We start from the raw sequence: 21,530 nt of genomic DNA, 5'->3' as shown, positions 1-21,530 counted from the left end.
CCAATCATTACCAAGGTGGCTCATGGACATACATTTTAATTATTACATTTGGGGCAGTTAATTTGCCCAATGACTCAGCTCGTAACCTGTGTTCCTGAATCTCTCTGGTGAGGGGAATCAGTGAAGTGAGCTCCCAGCTACCTCCTCAAGAGGCTCCTATTGACAATCGCCTGTCTGGCCAAACAATTTCCTTTTTACAATTTTGAGAGAATGGCAGTAGGAAAACACCATCAACAAAGTGGAAACTGCCACATCATTCCCATCAGTTTTCCTATAGTAAATCTAATCCCTGCTTTCAAGAAGAAAGAAGTGGAAGTATAATACAATCTCAGCATTCTGTAATCGGGCTTGAATGTGACTGTGTAAGTTTGGTTTTGGGGTAGGAGGAAGTCCCTGTGGCCATAATCACTCATCACTTACCTCTAACAGAAATGAAGAATCCCACTAGCTCATGAACATTCACTGTGGAAAAATAGCTATGATCCATCTCTGGGTTCTACTACATGACTCTATCCTGATTTTTGAAAGTGTGGGAAACACAGATCAACTCTGCTGAGAATTATTTACTGTCCAAATTCCTCTAATTACACCCACCCCACAAGTTACAATTAAGAATTTCCATCAGAGGGCCGGGCGCGGTGGCTCAAGCCTGTAATTCCAGCACTTTGGGAGACCAAGGCAGGTGGATCACAAGATCAAGAGATCGAGACCATCCTGGTCAACATGGTGAAACCCCGTCTCTACTAAATATACAAAAAATTAGCTGGGCATGGTGGCGCATGCCTGTAATCCCAGCTACTCAAGAGGCTGAGGCAGGAGAATTGCGTGAACCCAGGAGGCGGAGGTTGCGGTGAGCCAAGATCGCGCCATTGCACTCCAGCCTTGGTAACAAGAGTGAGACTCCGTCTCAAAAAAAAAAAAAAAAGAGAATTTCCATCAGCTGCAAGGGAACGAGCTCCTTCCGCAACTGAATGTACCTCAAGCAAGTCTCATAGACAGAACAGCTGGGTGTAGTGTATCAGACAACTTATCTTTTGAGGTTTCTGGCGTTGATGTTGGATACAGGTGACTAAAGTCACACACAAGAGGTGCCTCTGGGTCAATCAGTCATCTTACAAGCAAAGAAATAAAAATAAAAACCACACTCTTCTGTTGATACTCATGATGTCAAAAACCAAAATAGGCAGGAATCCCTGGGGAAAATCCAGGTTCTGGTTGGAATCTGAATTTGGAAACTCCAAAATATTTCTTCACTAAAACTCTTACTGTCTGTTAAGGAAGAAAAAAGAATCATAAAAGAAAGCGTATTCTTTTCAGTAGGAATGATGTCAGTTCTAAACATAGAATAGCAGATACACCATTTCAAATTACAAACAGACCTTCAAATTCATATTATCCATTATAGCAAACAAAAAATAGACTCTCACTTTTCTTTTTAATGGAAAAAAGTAGCCTGCAAAGTGGAAAGATCAAGGGGTAAGAACTTCCATTTTTTTGTGCAGAATAATAGACTAAATACTCTGAACAATCCACCAAAAAAACAACAAAAATGTTGAATTCTTTTATTCAAAAGTCATTTTTGATGCATTGCTGAATTGGTCTGAAAGATTAAATCTGTAAGTGCCAAAAACAAAGTGAAATTAAAAAAAAACTTGGAAAATAAGCATCAAAGCAGGCTTCTCCCCCGAAGGTTTCAACAAAGCCTTGGAGACTCTGAGCTTTTGCTCCGAGGGCTGCAAGGGACACAGGGAACTGGGACTGAAGCACGGGGCCCACCCATGGCAGAATACCCAGTAGGAAATCCCTGGTCTTTACTCCTAATTCACAGAACGGGAGAACAGGAACAACTTTTTATATCAAATTTTCCCTAGGAATTTACAACGATAAGTGAATCTTTACATATGTTTGAATTTATGATTCATAATGTGATCCCAAAAATCCATGGTAGAGAATACGGTCATCCCAATTTGCTAGCTTTCAGTTGACTAACAGAAGCAAATATAAATGCTTTTGCCAGCTCTCTGCTGGCACCCATGGCTCCACGCCTCAGCAGACCCATGGTCCAACCCTGTCTCAGAAGAGGTTTATTCAGCCCCTGAGAACCCAAGCTCCAAGCCAGTCCCCTGAGATCCAGTGAACAGGTCCACCGTAGGGGCCCCCTGCACCAGGCTGATCCTTAGAGACCTAGGATTCAGGGCCACCTCCAGCAGACCCTAGCTGTAGGCTCACCTCAGCGAGTCCAGGCTCAGACCCACTCACCTGCTGACCCTGGAACTAGCAACCTGCTCAAGGACTGCAACAGGAAGCCTGCCTGTGTATCACGCCAAATGGCCCACCCGGAATCCTTGGATCGATAAACTTAAGAGTTGCTTTTTCAAAAAGATAAACAAAATTGACAAACCTTTAGCTAAACTAAGTAAGAGGAAAAGGAGAGGAGGTTTAAATAAAATTATAAACAAGAGGCATTACAACTGATACCACAGAAATATAAAGGATCATGAGACTACTATGAACAATTATGTGGCAACATATTGATAACCCAAAAGATATGAAAACATTCCTAGAAACATACACCTACCAAGACTGAATCATGAAGACACAGAAAATACTAACAGACCAGTAACAAGTAAGGAGATTGAATCTGCAATCAAAAGACTCCCAACAAAAAAGGATCCGATGGCTTTGCTGGTAAAGTCTACCAAGTATTTAAAGAATTAACTCCAGTCCTTCTCTAACTCTCCCAAAAAAACTGAAGACAAGGGAAAATTTACAGACTTAACTTAAACAGTGTAACTGGATTCTTTGTAATCCAAAGGATAAATGCTTGAGGGGATGGATTTCCCACTGTCCATGATGTGCTTATTTCACATTGCATGCCTGTATCAAAACTTCTCACTATAAATAAATATGTACACCTACTATGTGCACCATAAGTATATATACCTACTATGTACCCACTAAATTTTAAAAATACAAAATATTTAAATTAAAAAAATTTTAAACCAATAAGTATAAAAATGCAGAAGACAGATAAAATTATTGACTCAGCCATGGAGGAAAATAATCTCATATTTTGTGGGCGTGTAAAGTGAAAGCACAGAATCTGGTGAGGCTGTCAAGTCTCAGAATTAATGGGACAGAGATTTGGACTTCCAAAGGAAGTCACAGACTTCAATTGTCAAGAAAGCCAATTTAAGTACATTTTACCTAAATTTTAGGGCTCTGTACATGTGTACGTATGCGTCACACTGAATGTGCATAAGTGTGTGTGCATGCATTTGTATGTTAAAGGATAAATAAAAAACTGTTTTTTGTTTTTTTGAGACGGAGTTTCGCTCTTTCTTGTTACCCAGGCTGGAGTGCAATGGCGTGATCTCGGCTCATCAAAACCTCCGCTTCCTGGGTTCAGGCAATTATCCTGCCTCAGCCTCCTGAGTAGCTGGGATTACAGGCACATGCCACTGTGCCCAGCTAATTTTTTGTATTTTTTTTAGTAGAGATGGGGTTTCACCATGTTGACCAGGATGGTCTTGATCTCTTGACCTCGTGATCCACCTGCCTTGGCCTCCCAAAATGCTGGGATTGCAGGTGTGAGCCACCAAGCCCAGCCATTAGAAAACTATTAACAGTAATTGAGGAGTAGTCATAGGAGGAATGCAGAGTTATTTTCCAATTTCTAACTAATTAATGCATTTTTTAGGCAAGGATGCCATGTTGGCACTTTTTTTTAAATTTTAGAAATAAAACATAAAAATAGTTGGAGACAGAAAATAATATGACAGACACCTATGTTTAAAGTCGTTAACATTTTTCCATATTTTCTTTAGAACTGGTTTTCCTTAAGAAATACAAACTCACCAATAGATTAGATTTAGAACACATTTTGCTTGCCCTTACTGCTTCCTCCTTCCTCAGATGGAATCACTATGTCGAATCTGGTGGTAACTTTCATTCAGCCTGGTTTTATACTTTTTCTACAGATGTAAATACACATGAATAATAAATTGTATTGTTTTGTTTTATGAAAACCACATATTTTATAGGGAATCTTAATAGCAAACTCATGTTCATGCCCGGCTAGCACAACCTTGTATCCTTCCTAAGTTTGGGGAACTGACAAGGTTGCTAATTACTCAGCCCTCAGGACATGTGTTAATAGGTATGGAAGACAAACTGGTTGTGTTTTTCTGCCTTAGGTGCAAGGATCCTGAAAGAGAAACATTGGTTGTGATTTTTATGCCTTGGGTGTAAGAATCCTGAACGAGAAAGGCATCTGAATCTTGTAGGAATGGGGTTTCTCTCCTCCTCATCCAGCCTGTGATGATAAAGCTGTTTTCACCAGAAATGTGGGGAGACTCATACCATTTGGGATAGTGTGGATGTGTGGCCCAGTTTTGAAGAGGGCTATTCCCCTACCTTTACATGGAATCCGGTAGCTCTCTGAAAACACAGCAATGGCAAAAGTCCTTTCCCAGATTTCAAGGACGACAAACAACTACGAAGAGAAGTCCAAGCATCAGGGTAACAATAAAGTGGCCCATACATGGAGACCATAGCCAATGGCTGCTACATTTGTGGCTAACCTTGAAGACCCAAGAATAAGAAGTAACTTTTCAAGAAAGGTTAAAGGCCCTGCATGGTGGGCAGGAACAAGAACAGGTGCAGGGATTTCACTTGTTGAATAAACATGTATCGCGCGCCTGCTTTGTGCAGAGACTGTGTTAGTTACAAGACCATTCTATAATGGTGAAAAAACACAGCATATAGTCTGTGCTTTCATGGAGCTCAGTCATAGAGGCAATGAAGAAAAAAATAACAAGGTCATGTGATAAAGAGATTAGGAGTGAAGGAACATTAGATAGGATGATCCAGGAAGACTTCTTTGACCTGAGCTTGGATACTATATGACAAGGAGAAATCAACTATGCAAAGCTATGGAGAAAAAGTGTTAGAGACAGAGGAAACAGCAAGTACAGAGATGCAGGGGAAGTGGTGAGGGTGCTGTGTTCAAGAAATAGAAAGGAGGTTAGTGGGGTTGAAGCATTTTAGATACAGGTGGGAAAAGCATGCAAAGTCTTGTAGAGACAGTAATTAGATTTTACTAAAATTATAAGGATTATTAGTGTTTAAATGACCATTGGAGAAGCCTAGAATATATTATTTGTAGTATAAACAATTATTCTGACATATGGGTGATTGTATCTTGAGATGAAGGATTTTCCCTCATTATTGCACAGCTGAAAGAGGCAGTCGACTACAAGAGTTAAGATCCTTTGGGAGGCCAAGGTGGGTGGATCACAAAGTCAACAGATCGAGACCATCCTGGTCAACATGGTGAAACCCCATCTCTACTAAAAATACAAAAAATTAGCTGCGCATGGTGGCGCGTGCCTGTAATCCCAACTACTCAGGAGGCTGAGGCAGGAGAATTGCCTGAACCCAGGAGGTGGAGGTTACGGTGAGCCGGGATTGTGCCATTGCACTCCAGCCTGGGTAACAAGAGCGAAACTCCGTCTCAAAAAAAAAAAAAGAGTTAAGATCATGGGGTTTAGAATTCAGTTTTGGTTTAAATCCAAGCTCTAGCTCCTACTTATTATATGTCTTTCTCAGGTCTCAATTTCATCATCTAAACATGGAGATAATAAATCCAGTTCTTTTTTTTTTTTTTTAACCTCACAGGGTTGCCGTGAGGTATTAGTTATATGTAAATGTTTTATAAATAGTTAATTACCTTAAAATATGTAAATCATTATATCACATGAACACATTTGTAGAGCAGAATGTTCTGGGACTGATTCTGATGAAATGCACTACATGTTTCTGCTGTAATAATTACAGAGTCAACTCTGATATTTTTGCTAATTGAGAAAATCTGTCAGGTAGTACAAAATTTGTTTTATTTCTCTCTAAAATACATTACATTTTATAGCATATTGCTTTATAATTGTGTTTAGCCTTAGTTCTTATACCATTTTCAGGCCTCTGAAAATGTTTATTTCCAAAACCAAATTCCTTATCCTCCCACGACAGTCTTACCTTTTTCTTTCTTTGTTGTTGTTTTTTTGTTTTTTTTGAGACGGAGTTTCGCTCGTTACCCGGACTTAAGTATAATGGTGTGATCTTGGCTCACCACAACCTCCGCCTCCTGGGTTCAGGCATTCTCCTGCCTCAGCCTCCCGAGTAGCTGGGACTACAGGCGCGCACCACCATGCCCAGCTAATTTTTGTATTTTTTAGTAGAGACGGGGTTTCACCATGTTGACCAGGATGGTCTCGATCTCTTGACCTCGTGATCCACCCGCCTCAGCCTCTCAAAGTTCTGGGATTATAGGCGTGAGCCACCATGCCCAGCCCAGTCTTACCTTTTTCATATATTCTTTTGTTGGTATTCAACTATCCACTCACCAACGTTAAGTAGAAATGTTAACATTTCAACTCCTTACCTTTCATCCCTACTCTTAGCCAGTCACCAAGTACCTCTCACTTCTGAGACACAGCTCTTGAATTTAGGCCCGTCCCACCCATTTCCCTAGACCTATCTTCCTTTGAAACCTCATCACCCATGTAGTGGACCAACAATTGCTAGCATTTTGCGAACACTCACTGTGTGGGAGGTGCCCTTCTAAATTGCTCTATGATCTCCTAATTGCTCTATGAATACTGTATAAGTGCTATTATCCATAACTGATATATGAGGAAACCATGGCTCAAAGTGTTTAAGCATGTTTTCCAAGGTCATAAAGCCAACAAATGGCAGAGCCAATATTTGAACCCCAGTAAATCTAAGACATAAATGCTTAAGAGTTCCTCTGTGCTGGACTCCATGACACCTCCATCCTTACCCCAGACTTTCTTCTACATTACTGCCACAAAACTTTCCTCCAAGACACACTGATCTTATCATTTCTCTGCTTTAAATCACATCTGATTAGCTCATAATTGCCTTCAATAAAAACTTTTTAACATGAAAAAGAAGGCCACCTATCATTTCGTCCAACTTACTTTTCCCACTTTATCTGCTGTCCCCGTACTCAATCCACAATTCTGTAGTCCTGGCACCCTGAGATTTCTTTTTTTCTTTTCCTTTTTTTTTTTTTTTTTTTGAGACAGGGTCTCATTCTGTCATCCAGGCTGAAGTGTAGTGGCATGACCTCGGCTCACTGTAACCTCCCCTGCCTGAGTTCAACGAATTATCCTACCTCGGCCTCCTGAGTAGCTGGGATTATAGGCATGCACCACCACACCTGGCTCTTTTTTTTTTTTTTTTTTTGTATTTTTAGTAGAGACAGGATTTCGCCATGTCATCCAGGCTGTTCTTGAACTCCTGACCTCAAATGATCTGTCCACCTCAGCCTCCCAAAGTGCTGGGATTACAGGCATGAACTACCACACCCAGCCACCCAGAGATTTTTCAAAGCACCATGTCCAGGTCTCCTTGCTTCTGCATATGCTATGTTTCTTCTTGAAAAGACACTTACCCCATTTCTCTGCATACAGAAGTCTGATCTCAAGTGTAAATCAATGACATTTACACTGAATCTCAATTTTATCATCCATAAAATAGTTGTAACAATTACTGTCTTTCTTAATCCATAAGGTAATTACGAGGACCAAATGATATCATGTAAAACTCTTAGAAGAGTAAAATATTTACCTGATACGGTGTAAGCCAAGCTATTTAACTACCTTTAAGGTTTTACAATCTTTCCCATCACTTTCCACCAGCCTTGGAAGGAAGAAGGATTCCTACCTTCTGATTATTAGAGTGACTCGGCCAAAGTGAAAAGCAGAAAGGAGATATTCAACCAATCTAGATGTCATACAGTTTGAGGGTTTGTGTCTGAAGAGGGTAGGACCGCGGTGAGTCACTATTTATGTGCGGGCGGATCAACAACAGTGAGAAAAATGAGGAAAAACAAATTTAAGATGATTTTGATGGGTTTTATATATTTTCCTTTTCATGAATTCTCAAGAAAGAGTCAAACTGTTCTTCAAATAGTTTCTGGATTGCCAACTGAGCCTTCTTTGAACAACAAGCTGTGTCAGTACAAGATCCCCAGGCATGTGGAGTTTATACAGGGGACCAATGTGGGTAAAAGCCTCCCTTTGATTTTACCAAGCAGATACATCCTCTCTTCTCTGTGCTTCAACTGAACTCAGTTTCACCCGGGTTCTGTTAAAACTTTCTGTATTATAATAACCTGTTTAACATCACACACACACACACACACACACACACACACACCCTGTAGACTAAGAGTACCTCAATGACAAAGACTAAATACTACTTATCTATGTATTCCTAATATCTTTAGCCCTGTTTTCCCGAAGAGATGGAAATCCCAAGGCAAGCAAAGGGCACAGTTCAGTTTCTCTAATTCCTTTTATTAAAGATTTCTATGGAGAGAAGTCATTATGCTCTTGCAGTTAGTTTTTTTTAGCTCTACTATTTGTCAAAAACATCACTTTCCAGAAAAAAAAAAAAAAAAAAGATTGCCAAGAGATGGAGACCAGAGACTCATGTCTAAAACTGCCTTGCCACCACCAACTAGATAGTTACCTACATAGTTCAGCTCATGTCCTTCAGCCCAGTCTCTCAACAGCAATTGAGAAATCTGGACCATGGCTGGGCGCAGTGGCTCACACCTGTAATCCAAGCACTTTGGAAGCCAAGGCGGGTGGATCATCTGAGGTCGGGAGTTCAAGACCAGCCTGACCAACATGGTGAAACCCCATCTTAAATTAAAAAAAAAAAAAAAAAAATGGCACTTAGTGTATTCAAGAGAAATCCGGACCCAATAAGTCTTCATGGATTGTTAAGCTCTAAAATTCAGTAACTCCATAGTGATACTTGTCCCACATGCCTCTAAGAGGTACAAAAACAGAAACATCCAGAATCAGAGTTTTCCACTTCACCTGAGTTTCTGTTTTCCTGAGACCAACCACTGTTGTCACTTCCAGCTCTTCCCAATGGAAAGCTCTTTTCTTCACACCTGATCAGGAGTCTCAGAAAGAAACAAAGGCCAGAGAGAGTAGAAAATGATTTGCAAAGAAGCCAAAAGGGGAATCCTGTAACTGTGCATTTTCCACTCGTTTCTAATTTAAAAACACTTACAAGTGACAACTCCCAACCCCAGGCAGGTGCTGTGTGGTAGCTCATTACACCCTCGGGACCCCATGTAAATCTTTTTTCTGAGAGCAGCTATTGTCTTCCAAGGAAAAGCTTTTAGCATAATGGCAGGCTGAATAGAACATTGCTTTTGTAAGAATATTTAAAAAAAAAGAAAGAAAAAGAAAGGTATTCTTTAACAACTGCAAATGCAGCCTCCAGCTCCGCCCCCCCTCTCAGGCCCCCTGGAAAGAAGAATGTGTGAGCCTTAGTAGACTGCGGCAGCGGAGTGAGATTATCTCACCTCCAGAGACATGTAAAGGTTGTGCTCCGCTCTTTTAGGTTATAATAAATGCAGGGTGGAGGTGTCTCAGACTGTAAAAATAGCACATCCACGCCCTCCCAGGCACCTTTGCTGTTTCCTGACTTTTCACCAGTCAGTGAATCAGTAAGTGACTATTCATTTAGAGAATGAAAGTTTCTAATAGGATAATGACATTTTCTCTTAGAATATTCCCATAAATTTGTTCCTTCTCTCGAATCATTTGTCAGGACAATCAAGACCATGTTGTCATAGGGTCTGAATGTAGAGATGTCCAGTTTGGCAATAAAGTTTCTAAGAAAAATGAAGCATCTATCAGAGCCGTAGCTCTCCAAAGTAAAATGGGACTCAACTTTCTCTACGCTAAAATGGTAATTTAGAATGTGAGGGTGTGAGAAAAATGTGGAGAAAATGGAAAAGCCGACAAAATGAGAGCAGCCTTCACTAAGCAGTGTGTTCTGATTTAAACCAAAGCCTAAAGAGGGATATCTGGGAATATGTTTGACTGGCCCCATCTGCAAAATGGAAATAAGGCAACAAGTCTTATCTCAATAAAAAAAACAAGAGTTCACGAGAAAGAGTAATTTCCACACAAAGGCAATTCAATCTGTGTGAAAACAAACAGAAAGCAGGCATGGTTTTTGGGAAATTTTTGAATCTGGGAAAAGGTAGAACCATTCTTCTTTCTGGGTTTAGATAAACAATGATCTCCCCCGAGATTCTTTATTCTGAATTGCTCTTTAGCTGTGTTTAAATTCATCATCTTCTCTCAGTTCCAATTCAAGAAAGGAGATACCACACCACCCACCCACATATATCCTATTCTGGAAGAGTATATAAACTAAAGATGGAAAACTTCTCAAATCCACCTGGAAGTTGCACATGTAAAGGGTTTGCTAATCAATGTACCTGTTAACACATGATGTGTTAAAGGATTTAAGCAGGCTAAGTGTAACTATGCCAGACCGCCATTAACCAATGGAGACTGGGCTCAGAAGACACCGAAAAGAATTTCCTGCATTGCCTGTGCCTACCAAGCCTATCCCCAAACTGCTTATGGGTTATCTTCTGCTCCAACCTGTTAGAGCTCCCTGTTCCATTTTCTTGGATTCTGTGTATTTCTCCTCGCTCCCGTTCTCCTGTGCATAACCCAAATGCCCTGCCTGGGTTCCTCTGATATCCCAAATCCTACTAGTTAGGAAGGACCTACCTTAGTGGTGAATGAGGCATTGTGCAGTTAGGAGTGCCTGGACTTCCTAACTGCCCAATGCCTCTTTCACCACTAACAGTCCCTTATGCTAGATTGAGCTGTCCATCCTTTTATAAAGAACGCTTCCCTGCTGTCATCAATTTCTCCTTAAGCCCCCCTCTTCCATAATGGCTTCGGGGACAATCTCCCAGAAAACTTCCCTGTTCACTGTCCCACTGAAAAGGGCAGAGAGTGACTTTGCTCTTGAAGACCTGGCAGCAGTTTCACTCTGAGGGCTCAAATACCAAGGTGTAAAGTAGTAAGTCTTCTTTATTGGGATTATCTCAAGAAGGCACTGTCCTCAACTGTCCAAATGGTGATAAAGTATACAGCTGGCAAATCTGGTGACAACTCAACTGAAAATACATTACCAAGAAAGTAAGGCTACATGTTTCCAGGAAAATCACTTTTTAAAAATAAAATGTTTTTGAAAAATAAATCAAACCAAATAAACACTTTTGGAAGACTCTCTGAAGCTCAGATCCCGGGAGGAACTAAAAGTAATCAATAAGTTGTCCTCAATAATCTTCAGGTCCAGAGCTTCAGACCACATCATCGGGGCAACCAGTCTTAAGAGAGGAGTTCCCCCATGGTTCCATAGACATGGTCCTATTTCCTGGGTTTCTAAAGTAAGACTCAAGTAATCATCCCACACAGCGGAGAGAAAACCTTTCTTTCCACTCATAGCTCCTTATGAGGGGTTAGTGGCAGCCACTGAAGCCGAAACTAGCTAAATGACAGCTAAATATAATCCCACACTGAAGCTGCCCTAGTCCCTGAGAGGGAGGACGCAGGTAAAACAATTTAATCTCACCTGAAGGGAAGCCTGGAGGCAAGAGAATCTTGAGCTGCAGGCTCATTTGCTGTTTCCTCCTTCTAAATCAATACATCACACTTTGTAGTTGAAAGGAAATTAAGTAGTTCCATTTCGGATTTACAGGCACGGTTAGTTGCACTTTGAAGGGTAGGTAATGTTTATACTGGGCTGGGTTTTTTTTTTTTTTTCTTTTTCTTTTAGAAACACAGCAACGGCATGTGTTTATATATTCATATATGCTTGTAACCTACCCCATATACTTTTTTATTATGTAGCCCTGTTGAAACTGTGCCCCAGCACTATGGCTCATGTCATGAATCTCAGCTCTGTGCTACTACCTGATGGATCTGAAGAAAGACATTCAGGCACAAAGAATCTTCTCTCTCTCCCTGCCTGCCACGGTATCTGAAACATCTACCATGAAAATGCTTCCATTAGGTTAGGAAAGGAAAATAAAATTCATTGTGAGCAAGAAGACAGTAATAATACACTTATTCGTGGTCAATTTAGCATGAATGTTTTAACAACTAAGCCAGTATCTAATAATTTGAGGACAGAATGAGGAAGAGAGGAAGTTATGGCTCCAAGAAGGAAGCCAAATGTTGATGCTGTACATGTGTTATAATGAAGGAGTCAGCACATTTGTTGTGTGTGTGGACTCTGGAATCAGAAAAACAAGGTTGAAAACCTGTCACCACTACAGATCATAGTATTCGGGACCCCTGTAAAATAAGGGGTCCTGAAATTAATCCCTATGGTGAAAGATACCAATCAGCTCCATAATCCATACAAATAATACTTTCAGTGAGTGGGAGAAATAGATTAGAACTCTTCTTGTATCATTTGGAAAGAGAGAAAGGTAGTATGAGAAAGGCACCAGCCTTTGCCGCTTTCTACCTGTATGACCTTAGATCATCCGGGACGAGCTATGTAATCTGCAGAGCCCAGTGAGAAATGCAAAAGCAGGGCTCCTTGTTTACAATTTTCTGAAGAATTTCAAGAGGGTGACGGAAAAGCGCTAAGCAGAGTGTATGGCTTTTCTAAGCAGAAGACCTGTGCAAATGTATAGGTGACACACTTATGAAGATGGCCCTAACTAGCCCTTTCACCTACGTCAGACCCCTGGTTTCCTCAGACTCGAGCGCAATGATTGTCATTTGCCAGTGACAAAAAGAAAATGCATAGCATTCATCTGATACTTCTTGAGATGAACATTGGAAATATTAGCACATGTTCAAAAGAAAAAAAAACTGTTCTAATCATAAAAGTGTACACTTACTATACCCCATCTTACAGAGCAAGCCGAAACCAGCCTCTTTCGATTCCTACAACGGTGTACTAAGAGATCTTTTCTCTTTTTTTAACAGAACTATTTGTTGGAGTGCCAAATTACTGAAAGACCTTTGCATGTTTCAAGTCCTCTTCTTAAAGTAAGAATACTCTCCATATTTATAATAGCAACAAAAGTTCCAATGTCAGCACAAACAAAACTGCAACAACTTCTATGTCATAATAATACATCGGAGTTCTGTTCACCGCTTTTTTAGAAAGAGAAGCTGAGACTTACACACATCCACTTTCTTAAATAAATAATTGTTCGGTGAAAGTTGCCCTGGGAGGATGACTGTCTCCAGCTCCCAAGCACCACTCATCTGCCAAGGGGAGAACTCTCTGACTGTGACAGAAATTGCTCTTAAATGCATAAGACACAGCAGAGAATTTTTGGAAAATCCCTTATTATTCATTAAAGCGTTTTAGGGCCTCATTAATCCAGATGGAGTAATTGGTTGTTGATTAGCCAAGTTGTTAAGCAGCCATTGTCAGATGCTGATGGGGTGTGAGAAAATACAATTCCCATCCGCCAAAGAGTCACCCAAGTGAGGCTAGCCCTTCATCAGGTAAGGCTGGATCGTCATCGGGGAAATGTGCATCTTCATCAGAGAAGGCTGTATCTTCGGGTCCCCAGTCTCTTCTTTAATCTCCAAAACCTCTCTGTATTGCAAAACATTCCTCAGTCTTTGGGGGTTTTTTTTTGTGTTTTTTTTTTTGCCTACCTAAGGTCTGAAACTATGTCAGAAGCCATTTTCAAAAGCTGGCTGGTTGGTAACAGGTCAGTCACACCTATGCACTTAGGGACAGGATCCTAACATTTCAAGATGTGTGTGTGTGTGTGTGTGTGTGTGTGTATCTGTATATATGTGTGTGTATATGTCTGTGTCTATGTGTTCGTGTATGTGTCCATATGTGTATATTTGTGTGTGTCTGCAGGTGTGTGCATGAGTTTGGTTTGGACTTTGTTTCAAAGTTCTTAGCTAGAGCCTGCTCCACAGCTCCAGCCCTTCATATACAAATGGTACTCAGGTTATCAAGGGGATTCTTTAGCCAGGGTTCAAAAACTCAACTTTCTTCCTTTCCAAACCTTGACTGACTGAGAGTCACATAACAGCAGTGAGCACAGTGAGAAAAGTCCCTGGATTAGAAGTTGGAAAATGTGATTCAGAGTCCTGGTTCTGTTTTAAGAGAGGAAGGGACCATCATTAACAAACTGTCATTTCATCTCCCTGACAGTTTGAATTCATTTTCTCTCCCTTTCACAACAGAGCAATATTAATGTTTAACCTTTGTGTCACACCAAGAAGAGTTGTGGGTGTATTTCTACAAAGACAGACAGTCTCCAACCCTTTATGGACCTTTTCTAAAAGAGGCAGAACGCTTCCACGATTATAAAGGACACACTTAGTCAAATCTTCCAAAGAAGAGGATCCCATTTTACTCACGGAACTGCTCTAGATGCTCATTGCTGTTGGACTCAGGCATGGCCGTGATGGTCACCAAGGGACACGGATTCCCTCCCAGCGTCTGGCAGAGAACATCCTGCCGGAAGTAGACCTCCTTGAGGTTGACACTCTTTTCCAGAATGTCAAGATGAGTCTGGAGCAGAAATAAAGTAGGTGTGTATATTATTAACATATTTTATAACAACAATGACAGAAAACGACGGCTTACATACAGTGCAGAAGTATTGTTAATCTAATCCACCTTTTGTGTACTGGGCATTGACTGATTAAAAGGGAGCTATTTCTATGGTCTAGGAGAAGCTCAGTGAGACCGAGCAGGAAGCATCATTCTTGCATGTTTTGGCAAAAAACAAGAGGGAGGAGAGCAGGGGCATAAAGCCCTCTTCCTATTGCTGTGGCATACATGGAAATGATAGATAATGGCGACTCGGAAGGGTCAGGGGATGGGGTGGGGAGGATCATGAGAAATGCGTTCACGGGTATGATGTACGTTATTTGGGTGATGGATCCTGAAAGCACCGGCTTGATCTCTGCTCAATCGATGCGTGTAACAGAACTTCACGTGTACCCATAAATTTGTACAAATTTTAAAAAAATCAATCAATGTGAAAAGAGACAAATCTAATCATGCTTTGCTTAAATTTTTTTTAAATGTGGCTATCATGAAAATAGAATACGCCCAGAACACTGGGAAGAATGAGACACAAAACTTCAACAGCACAGAGTATCACAGAACCAAGTAAGAGGGAGAATTGTGAGCATATTGAAAAACTAATAGATGTGATTAATCCACGTGGACTGCTAAGCTAAAAAAACGAACTAATAGCAATAAATTTTTCCTGCCATACTGCCCCATTTCAACACTCATTTTTTAAAAAACTCAATACAAAAATGGAATAGTCACTGAAATTAGGACATCTGGTTAATAATCTTTTTTCTTTTTTGAGACAGTCTTACTCTGTCGCCCAGGCTGGAGTGCAGTGGCACAATCCTGGCTCACTGCAACCTCTGCCTCCCAGCTTCAAGTGATTCTCCTGCCTCAGCCTCCCAAGTAGCAGGGATTACAGCTGTTTACCACCACACCTGGCTAATTTTTGTATTTTTAGTAGAGACAGGGTATCGCGATGTTGGCCAGGCTAGTCTTGAACTTCTGACCTCAGGTGATCTGCTCTCCCATCCCTTGACCTCCCAAAGTGCTGGGAATACAGGTATGAGCCCCCACATCAGACACCTCGTTAACAAGCTTTAAGAATTCTGAAGAAATTTTCTCCAATCAAAACAGGGGCACTAGTCATAAAGAGGCTAAGAGACTTTCCCCACCCACACTGCATCCTCTGACAGTGGAGACTTCAGTAACCAGAGAGGGAAACACGGCCCCTCTGCAGGACAAGAACACCACTGCCCAAAAATTATCCTCCCAGCTTGAAATTTAAAGTTTTTTCCAGAATCAAGTAGGTATTAAGAGGGCCAAGGAGAAACCTCCCACGTTGTTTCTTGACAAAAAACTAGCCTGCTAGGTAAATGAAACAAAAAAACTCATGAATTACTTTTTTAAAATCCCACTGCATGTTGTATATAAGAGGGACTTCTAAAGAGAGAGAAAGGAAAAAACTTATGTGGATGGAGAAATGCTCTTAAATTATCTCTTTATTTTGTTTGCCTCTGTTCAAACATTTTAAAAGAGAAATATTGAAACTAAAAGCATAGGCAAACATAAATGAAGGCAGGTATGGTGACAGTAATACACAATGAAGCCATACTCAAGATTGAGTGCATTAAATGGGATTTTAAAATCTTATTTGAATAAAGGGCACAATTCACAATGAACATATAAAACTCATAAATCTGAACAATCAAATAATATAGGATTGGAATACATAAGAAAATGGCAGAAAGAGAAAAAACTGTTTCAGAGTGGGAGGATTTTAAGATAGCACCTCAGTCTTGAATAAACCAACTGCATAAAAATAATAATATATGCTATTTGAACAATATTGTTTTTGTAGACATATGTCAAACTTTGTTTTTCCAGAGAATATTTCTAAACTTTTTCTCAAATATCCATGGAACTGCAGCAATAATTAATCATATATGAGGCTATTGAAAACTCATTAAATTTTCTCCCCAAGAAAGCAGAAATTATACAAATAATATCTTCTGACAATTAAATGAAATTAGACTTAAGTAAAAATGATATTCAAAGAGCAAAAATAAAATAACCACTAGAGAATAGAAAATACTCTCTTAAAAGGAGCTTACTGGAAAAAAATTTCATAGGCTAAAAAAATCAATATTAAATTATTAACTAAAGCCCTGATATAAGTAGACATCTGTATATCCCAGGAGAGACGGCAAAGAACAAGAATGGAAATGTCTCCATCATAATATCAGTCATGTTTCTAAGTCATCCTGGAAAAGGAAAATTCTAGCTACATAGTTAAGGAGACATGAATACGGTCGGGCTCAGTGGCTTACACCTGGGTAGCGGTAGTCTCAGCACTTTGTGAAGCCAAGGCAGACAGATCATGAGGTCAGGAGATCAAGACCATCCTGGCTAACACAGTGAAACCTTATCTCTACTAAAAATACAAAAAATTACCCAGGCGTGGTGGCACGTGCCTGTAGTCCCAGCTACTCAGGAGGCTGAGGCAGGAGAATCGCTTAAACCCAGGGCAGAGGTTGTGGTGAACCGAGATCATGCCACAGCACTCCAGCCTGGGCAACAAGAGTGAAATGCTATTCAAAAAAAAAAAAAAAAAAAAAAAATGAAGGTATGGATAATGCTGGGTTCGAATTATAGTCTCTGTGATCACAAATTATTTTTAATATTTTAGTAAACATTTGAGTGAAAGTTGCTCTCAGTATTCTTTATTATCGAAATCTGCCTCACAGTTACTATCAAGATTCCAAGGCTGTAAAACCAGAAAGGGAAACTTGGTTGCAGCATTTCCCAAAATATATCCCGTACTATGTTAGTAAGTGCTGGGGCATGAACAAGGAGGTGGAGGAGGCAGGAAATTCATAGCCAATGGGCTTAGAAAATGTTGAGTTAGCCGGGAGCGGTGGCTCAAGCCTGTAATCCCAGCACTTTAGGAGGCTGAGGCGGGTGGATCACGAGGTCAAGAGATCAAGACCATCCTGGTCAACATGGTGAAACCCCATCTCTACTAAAAATACAAAAAATTAGCTGGGCACGGTGGCATGTGCCTGTAATCCCAGCTACTCAGGAGGCTGAGGCAGGAGAATTGCCTGAACCCAGGAGGTGGAGGTTGCAGTGAGCCGAGATCGTGCCATTGCACTCCAGCCCAGGTAACAAGAGCGAAACTCCGTCTCAAAAAAGAAAGAAAGAAAGAAAATGTTGAGTTAAAGAAAATGAAAATATTTCCATGAATGCAGGATTTCTCAGATTCTTTAATATTTCAATATGCATTGTGAACTGTTAGAAGAAAAACTAGCACAAGTGCTTCATAAATTTAGATGACCATCGAACTTTTTTCTCTAAACATCTTAAGAGACTGAAGTGCTATAGAATATGTGTTGGGAAACACTGTCTTGCTGAATTATTTCTATGAGCTTGTGCTCTCATGTGCTCTCCCTCTCTCTCTCTCTCTCTCTCTTCTCTTTCTTCCTAAATCTGTTTGTTTCACATTTTATTATGGTCACATGGGTCCTTGCCAATGGTGAAGCTTTCTCAACAAAAGCCCAAACATAAACCCAGTCAATTGTTTTTTATAGAAGTACCAAAAACATGCAATGGGGAAAAAACAGTGTCTTCAATAAATGCTGTTGGGAAAACTGAATATCCACATGCAGAAGAATAAGAATTGACCCCTTACATAAGAATCAACTCAAAATGGATTAAAGACCAAAGCATAAGATCAGAAACTGCAATGCTACGAGATGAAAACATAAGGAAAAAAGCTTCATGACATTAGTCTGGGCAGTGATTTCTTAGATCTGACCCCAATGGCACAGAAAAAGAAAGCAAAAATAGACAATAGAATTTCACCAAACTAAAAAGCTTCTGCATAGCAAAGGAAACAATTCATAGAGCAAAGAGACACCTACAAATTGGGAGAAAATATTTGCAAATCATACTTCAGATAAGGAGCTAATATCCAAAATATGAAAGAAACACAAATTACTCAGTAACAAGAAAACAACCCTATTAAAATGGGTAAATGACCTGAATAGGCATTTCTGAAAAGAAGACATACAAATTACCAACAGGTACATTAAAAAATGCTCAATATCTCTAATCATCAGAGACATGCAAAATAAAACCACAGTGAGATACCACTTCACACTTGTTAGATTGGCTATCATCAAAAAGATGAATGATAGCAAGTGCTAGTGAGGATCTGGAACCCTGAACACCATTGGCGGGAATGCAAATCAGTGCGGCTATTTTGGAAAACAGATGACGTTTCCTCAAAAAAACCAAAAATAGAATTACCATGTAATCCACCCATCTCACTTCTAGGTATATATCCAAAGGGACTGAAATCAGTACATCAAAGAGATGTCTGTCTATACTCCTATGTTCAGTGCAGCATTATTCACAAGAGCCAAGATGGGAAACAACCACAGTGTCCATCGATGAAGATATATTCATGTATATATACATATACATACACACATACATATATACATACACACACAATGGAATACTATTCAGCCTCAAAAAGCAAAAGTAGGAAATTCTGACATTTGAAGCGACATGGATGAGCCTGAAGGACATACGCCAAGTGAAATGCTGGGCACATAGAGACAAATACCATGTGATCTTACTACACATGGCATCTAAAAAAGTCAAACTCGCAGAAGTAGAGAGTAGAATGATGGTGACCAGGGCCTGGAGGAGTGGGAACAAGGGGGAGGAATAGAGAGACGTTGGTGAAAGGGTACAGCATTTCAATTAGATAATAGGAATAAGGTCTGGTGATCTATTATATAGCATAGTAATCATAGCTAATAATAATACACTGAATTATTTCAAAATCACTAGAAGAGTAATTTTAAGTATGCTCACCACAAAGAAATGATAAATATGTGAGGAGTTAGATAGGTTTATTAGTCTGGTTTGATCAATCTGTAACATATACATGTACCATATAAATGTAAGCAGATACTATTTGTCAATTCAAAAAGAAATAAAACTTTTCTAAATAAATTAAAAATAAATAATAAACACAATCTGTAAAAAGAGAAAAGGGAAAAGGGGGAACAAATAAATAAAAAACAAAAAGCAGTAATCGTCATTCTGTGATGTCACAATTAAGCCCTAGGTCTTTGGTGCCTGATACCAAATTTTAAAAAATAATAAAATCTAGATTTTATAAACATGTTATGGGGAAACAGGTTAGGCAGAAGGTTGGTCTGTAGAAGCCACCAAGCACTATTAGCTATGAGAGGAAAAAAGTCAAAAAGGTATCTTAGGGCACATGGCCACTGCCCTTCAAAACAGTGTTGGCTGGCCAGGATCCCAAGCAGCAAATGTGGGAGAAGGCAAAGCCTGAAAGTTTTCTTCTCTCGTGGGTTCTCTTTTAATTTGTTATTATTACATTTTTCCACATAATATTACAAATCAACAAATGCCTAATAATCTTTTAGCTTAAGCTCACTGTATTAGTCCATTCTCATGCTACTAATAAAGACAGACCTGAGACTGGGTAATCTGTAAAGAAAAATAATGGATTCACAGTTTCACATGGTTGGGAAAGCCTCACAATAAGGGTGGAACGTAAAAGAAGAGCAAAGGCAAGATGGCATGTGCAAGGGAACTCCCCTTTATAAAACCATCAGGTCTCATGAAAATCATTCACTATCACTAGAGTAGCATCGGAAAACGCCCCTTTATATAGCCATCAGATCTCACGAAAATTATTCACTATCATGAGAGTAGCATCGGGAAGACCTATCTCCACGACTCAATTACCTCCCACTAGGTCCCTCCCACGACACATGAGAATTATGGGAGCTACAGTTCAAGATGAGATTTGGGTGGGGATTCAGCCAAACCGTATCACTCATTTTCTGTAAACTGCAATTTTTCACAGATCAATCTCCCTGCACCCCTCAGTGAAATCTCCCTCCTGTTGGAACCTGCCACCAGGTCCAGCAAGTATCTAACACTTCTACTTTTAGGGGATTATTTTGGCTTCAGTCATATAAAAGATTGTTAGTGTAATCCCAGCACTTTGGGAGGCCGAGGCGGGTGGATCATGAGGTCAAGAGGTCGAGACCATCCTGGTCAACATGGTGAAACCCCGTCTCTACTAAAAATACAAAAAATTAGCTGGGCATGGTGGCGCATGCCTGTAATCCCAGCTACTCAGGAGGCTGAGGCAGGGGAATTGCCTGAACCCAGGAGGGGGAGATTGCAGTGAGCCGAGATCGCGCCATTGAACTCCAGCCTGGGTAACAAGAGCGAAACTCCGTCTCAAAAAAAAAAAAAAAAAAAGAATGTTAGAAGTAAACCAAATATAAATTTCTGTTGGATTTCCTTTTGTAAAAATGTTTTTGTCCTGTTCTTCCAGCAGTGATCTCCCACCTCAAGCCCAGAAAAGTTATGCCTAACTGGATATCGTGGGGATCATTGATGAGAAAAGTAGGACCTCTGAATGCATGTGCCAACTGACTGTAATTACAGCCCTGTGGAAGCCACAAGGGTGGGTTTCTTTATAAAACTGTGAATGAGTTCAAGGCAATTGTGGGAACCCCCAGAGAGACTGACTTCTTAAAAGAAAATCCTGTCTGTGAACATATCAAGCTGATAACCTTAGCCTGCAGCTTCATCCTGTGTCTCTCCACAGGAGTCCTCAGTGTCCCTTTCCTTTATCAACTACTCCCTTAAAACTTCGATAAAAGACTTCCTTGACCTCAGCAGGGTAACCTGCTGATGGCTACTGATAAAGTGAGAAGCACTATGCACTCAAAAATCATTCATTTTCTATTGTTCATCCCTAAACTGCTGCACTCTCTGTTCCGCTAATTTAGAAGAAAGCCCATTCCTAAGGAGACGGCCTCTTTTATTTGTCTACTGCCTAGATCTCAGCTGTCACTTAAATACACACATCAGAGAATGGAAGACTTCTTATCACAAGAGAAGAACAAATAACACCCGTAAGCTAAATAAAAGCTACGAGAACATGCTGCAGGCATGTTCTGATGAACTTTCTCAAACTGTCCCTGTCTGCCAATATTACGCTCCGCAAGTTAAAGGAACTTAACTTT

General features: G+C 40.2%; 1 protein-coding gene across 1 annotated transcript in view; it reads right to left on the bottom strand.

The window, feature by feature from the left end:
* The window catches only part of AGBL1 (AGBL carboxypeptidase 1), a 798,761-nt gene that overhangs the window by 590,420 nt on the left and 186,811 nt on the right, over positions 1–21,530 (bottom strand). The window contains exon 17 of the mRNA XM_035303747.3: positions 14,274–14,427. Within this exon, the coding sequence (XP_035159638.3) occupies positions 14,274–14,427 (154 nt within the window). The remainder of the gene's footprint in view (positions 1–14,273; positions 14,428–21,530) is intronic.

The sequence above is a fragment of the Callithrix jacchus genome, chromosome 6 (assembly GCF_049354715.1).
Source record: "Callithrix jacchus isolate 240 chromosome 6, calJac240_pri, whole genome shotgun sequence".
In the NCBI taxonomy this organism is placed as follows: Eukaryota; Metazoa; Chordata; class Mammalia; order Primates; family Cebidae; genus Callithrix; species Callithrix jacchus.
Note: the sequence above shows the minus strand (reverse complement) of the source record. Positions and strands in the feature narration are given on the sequence as shown.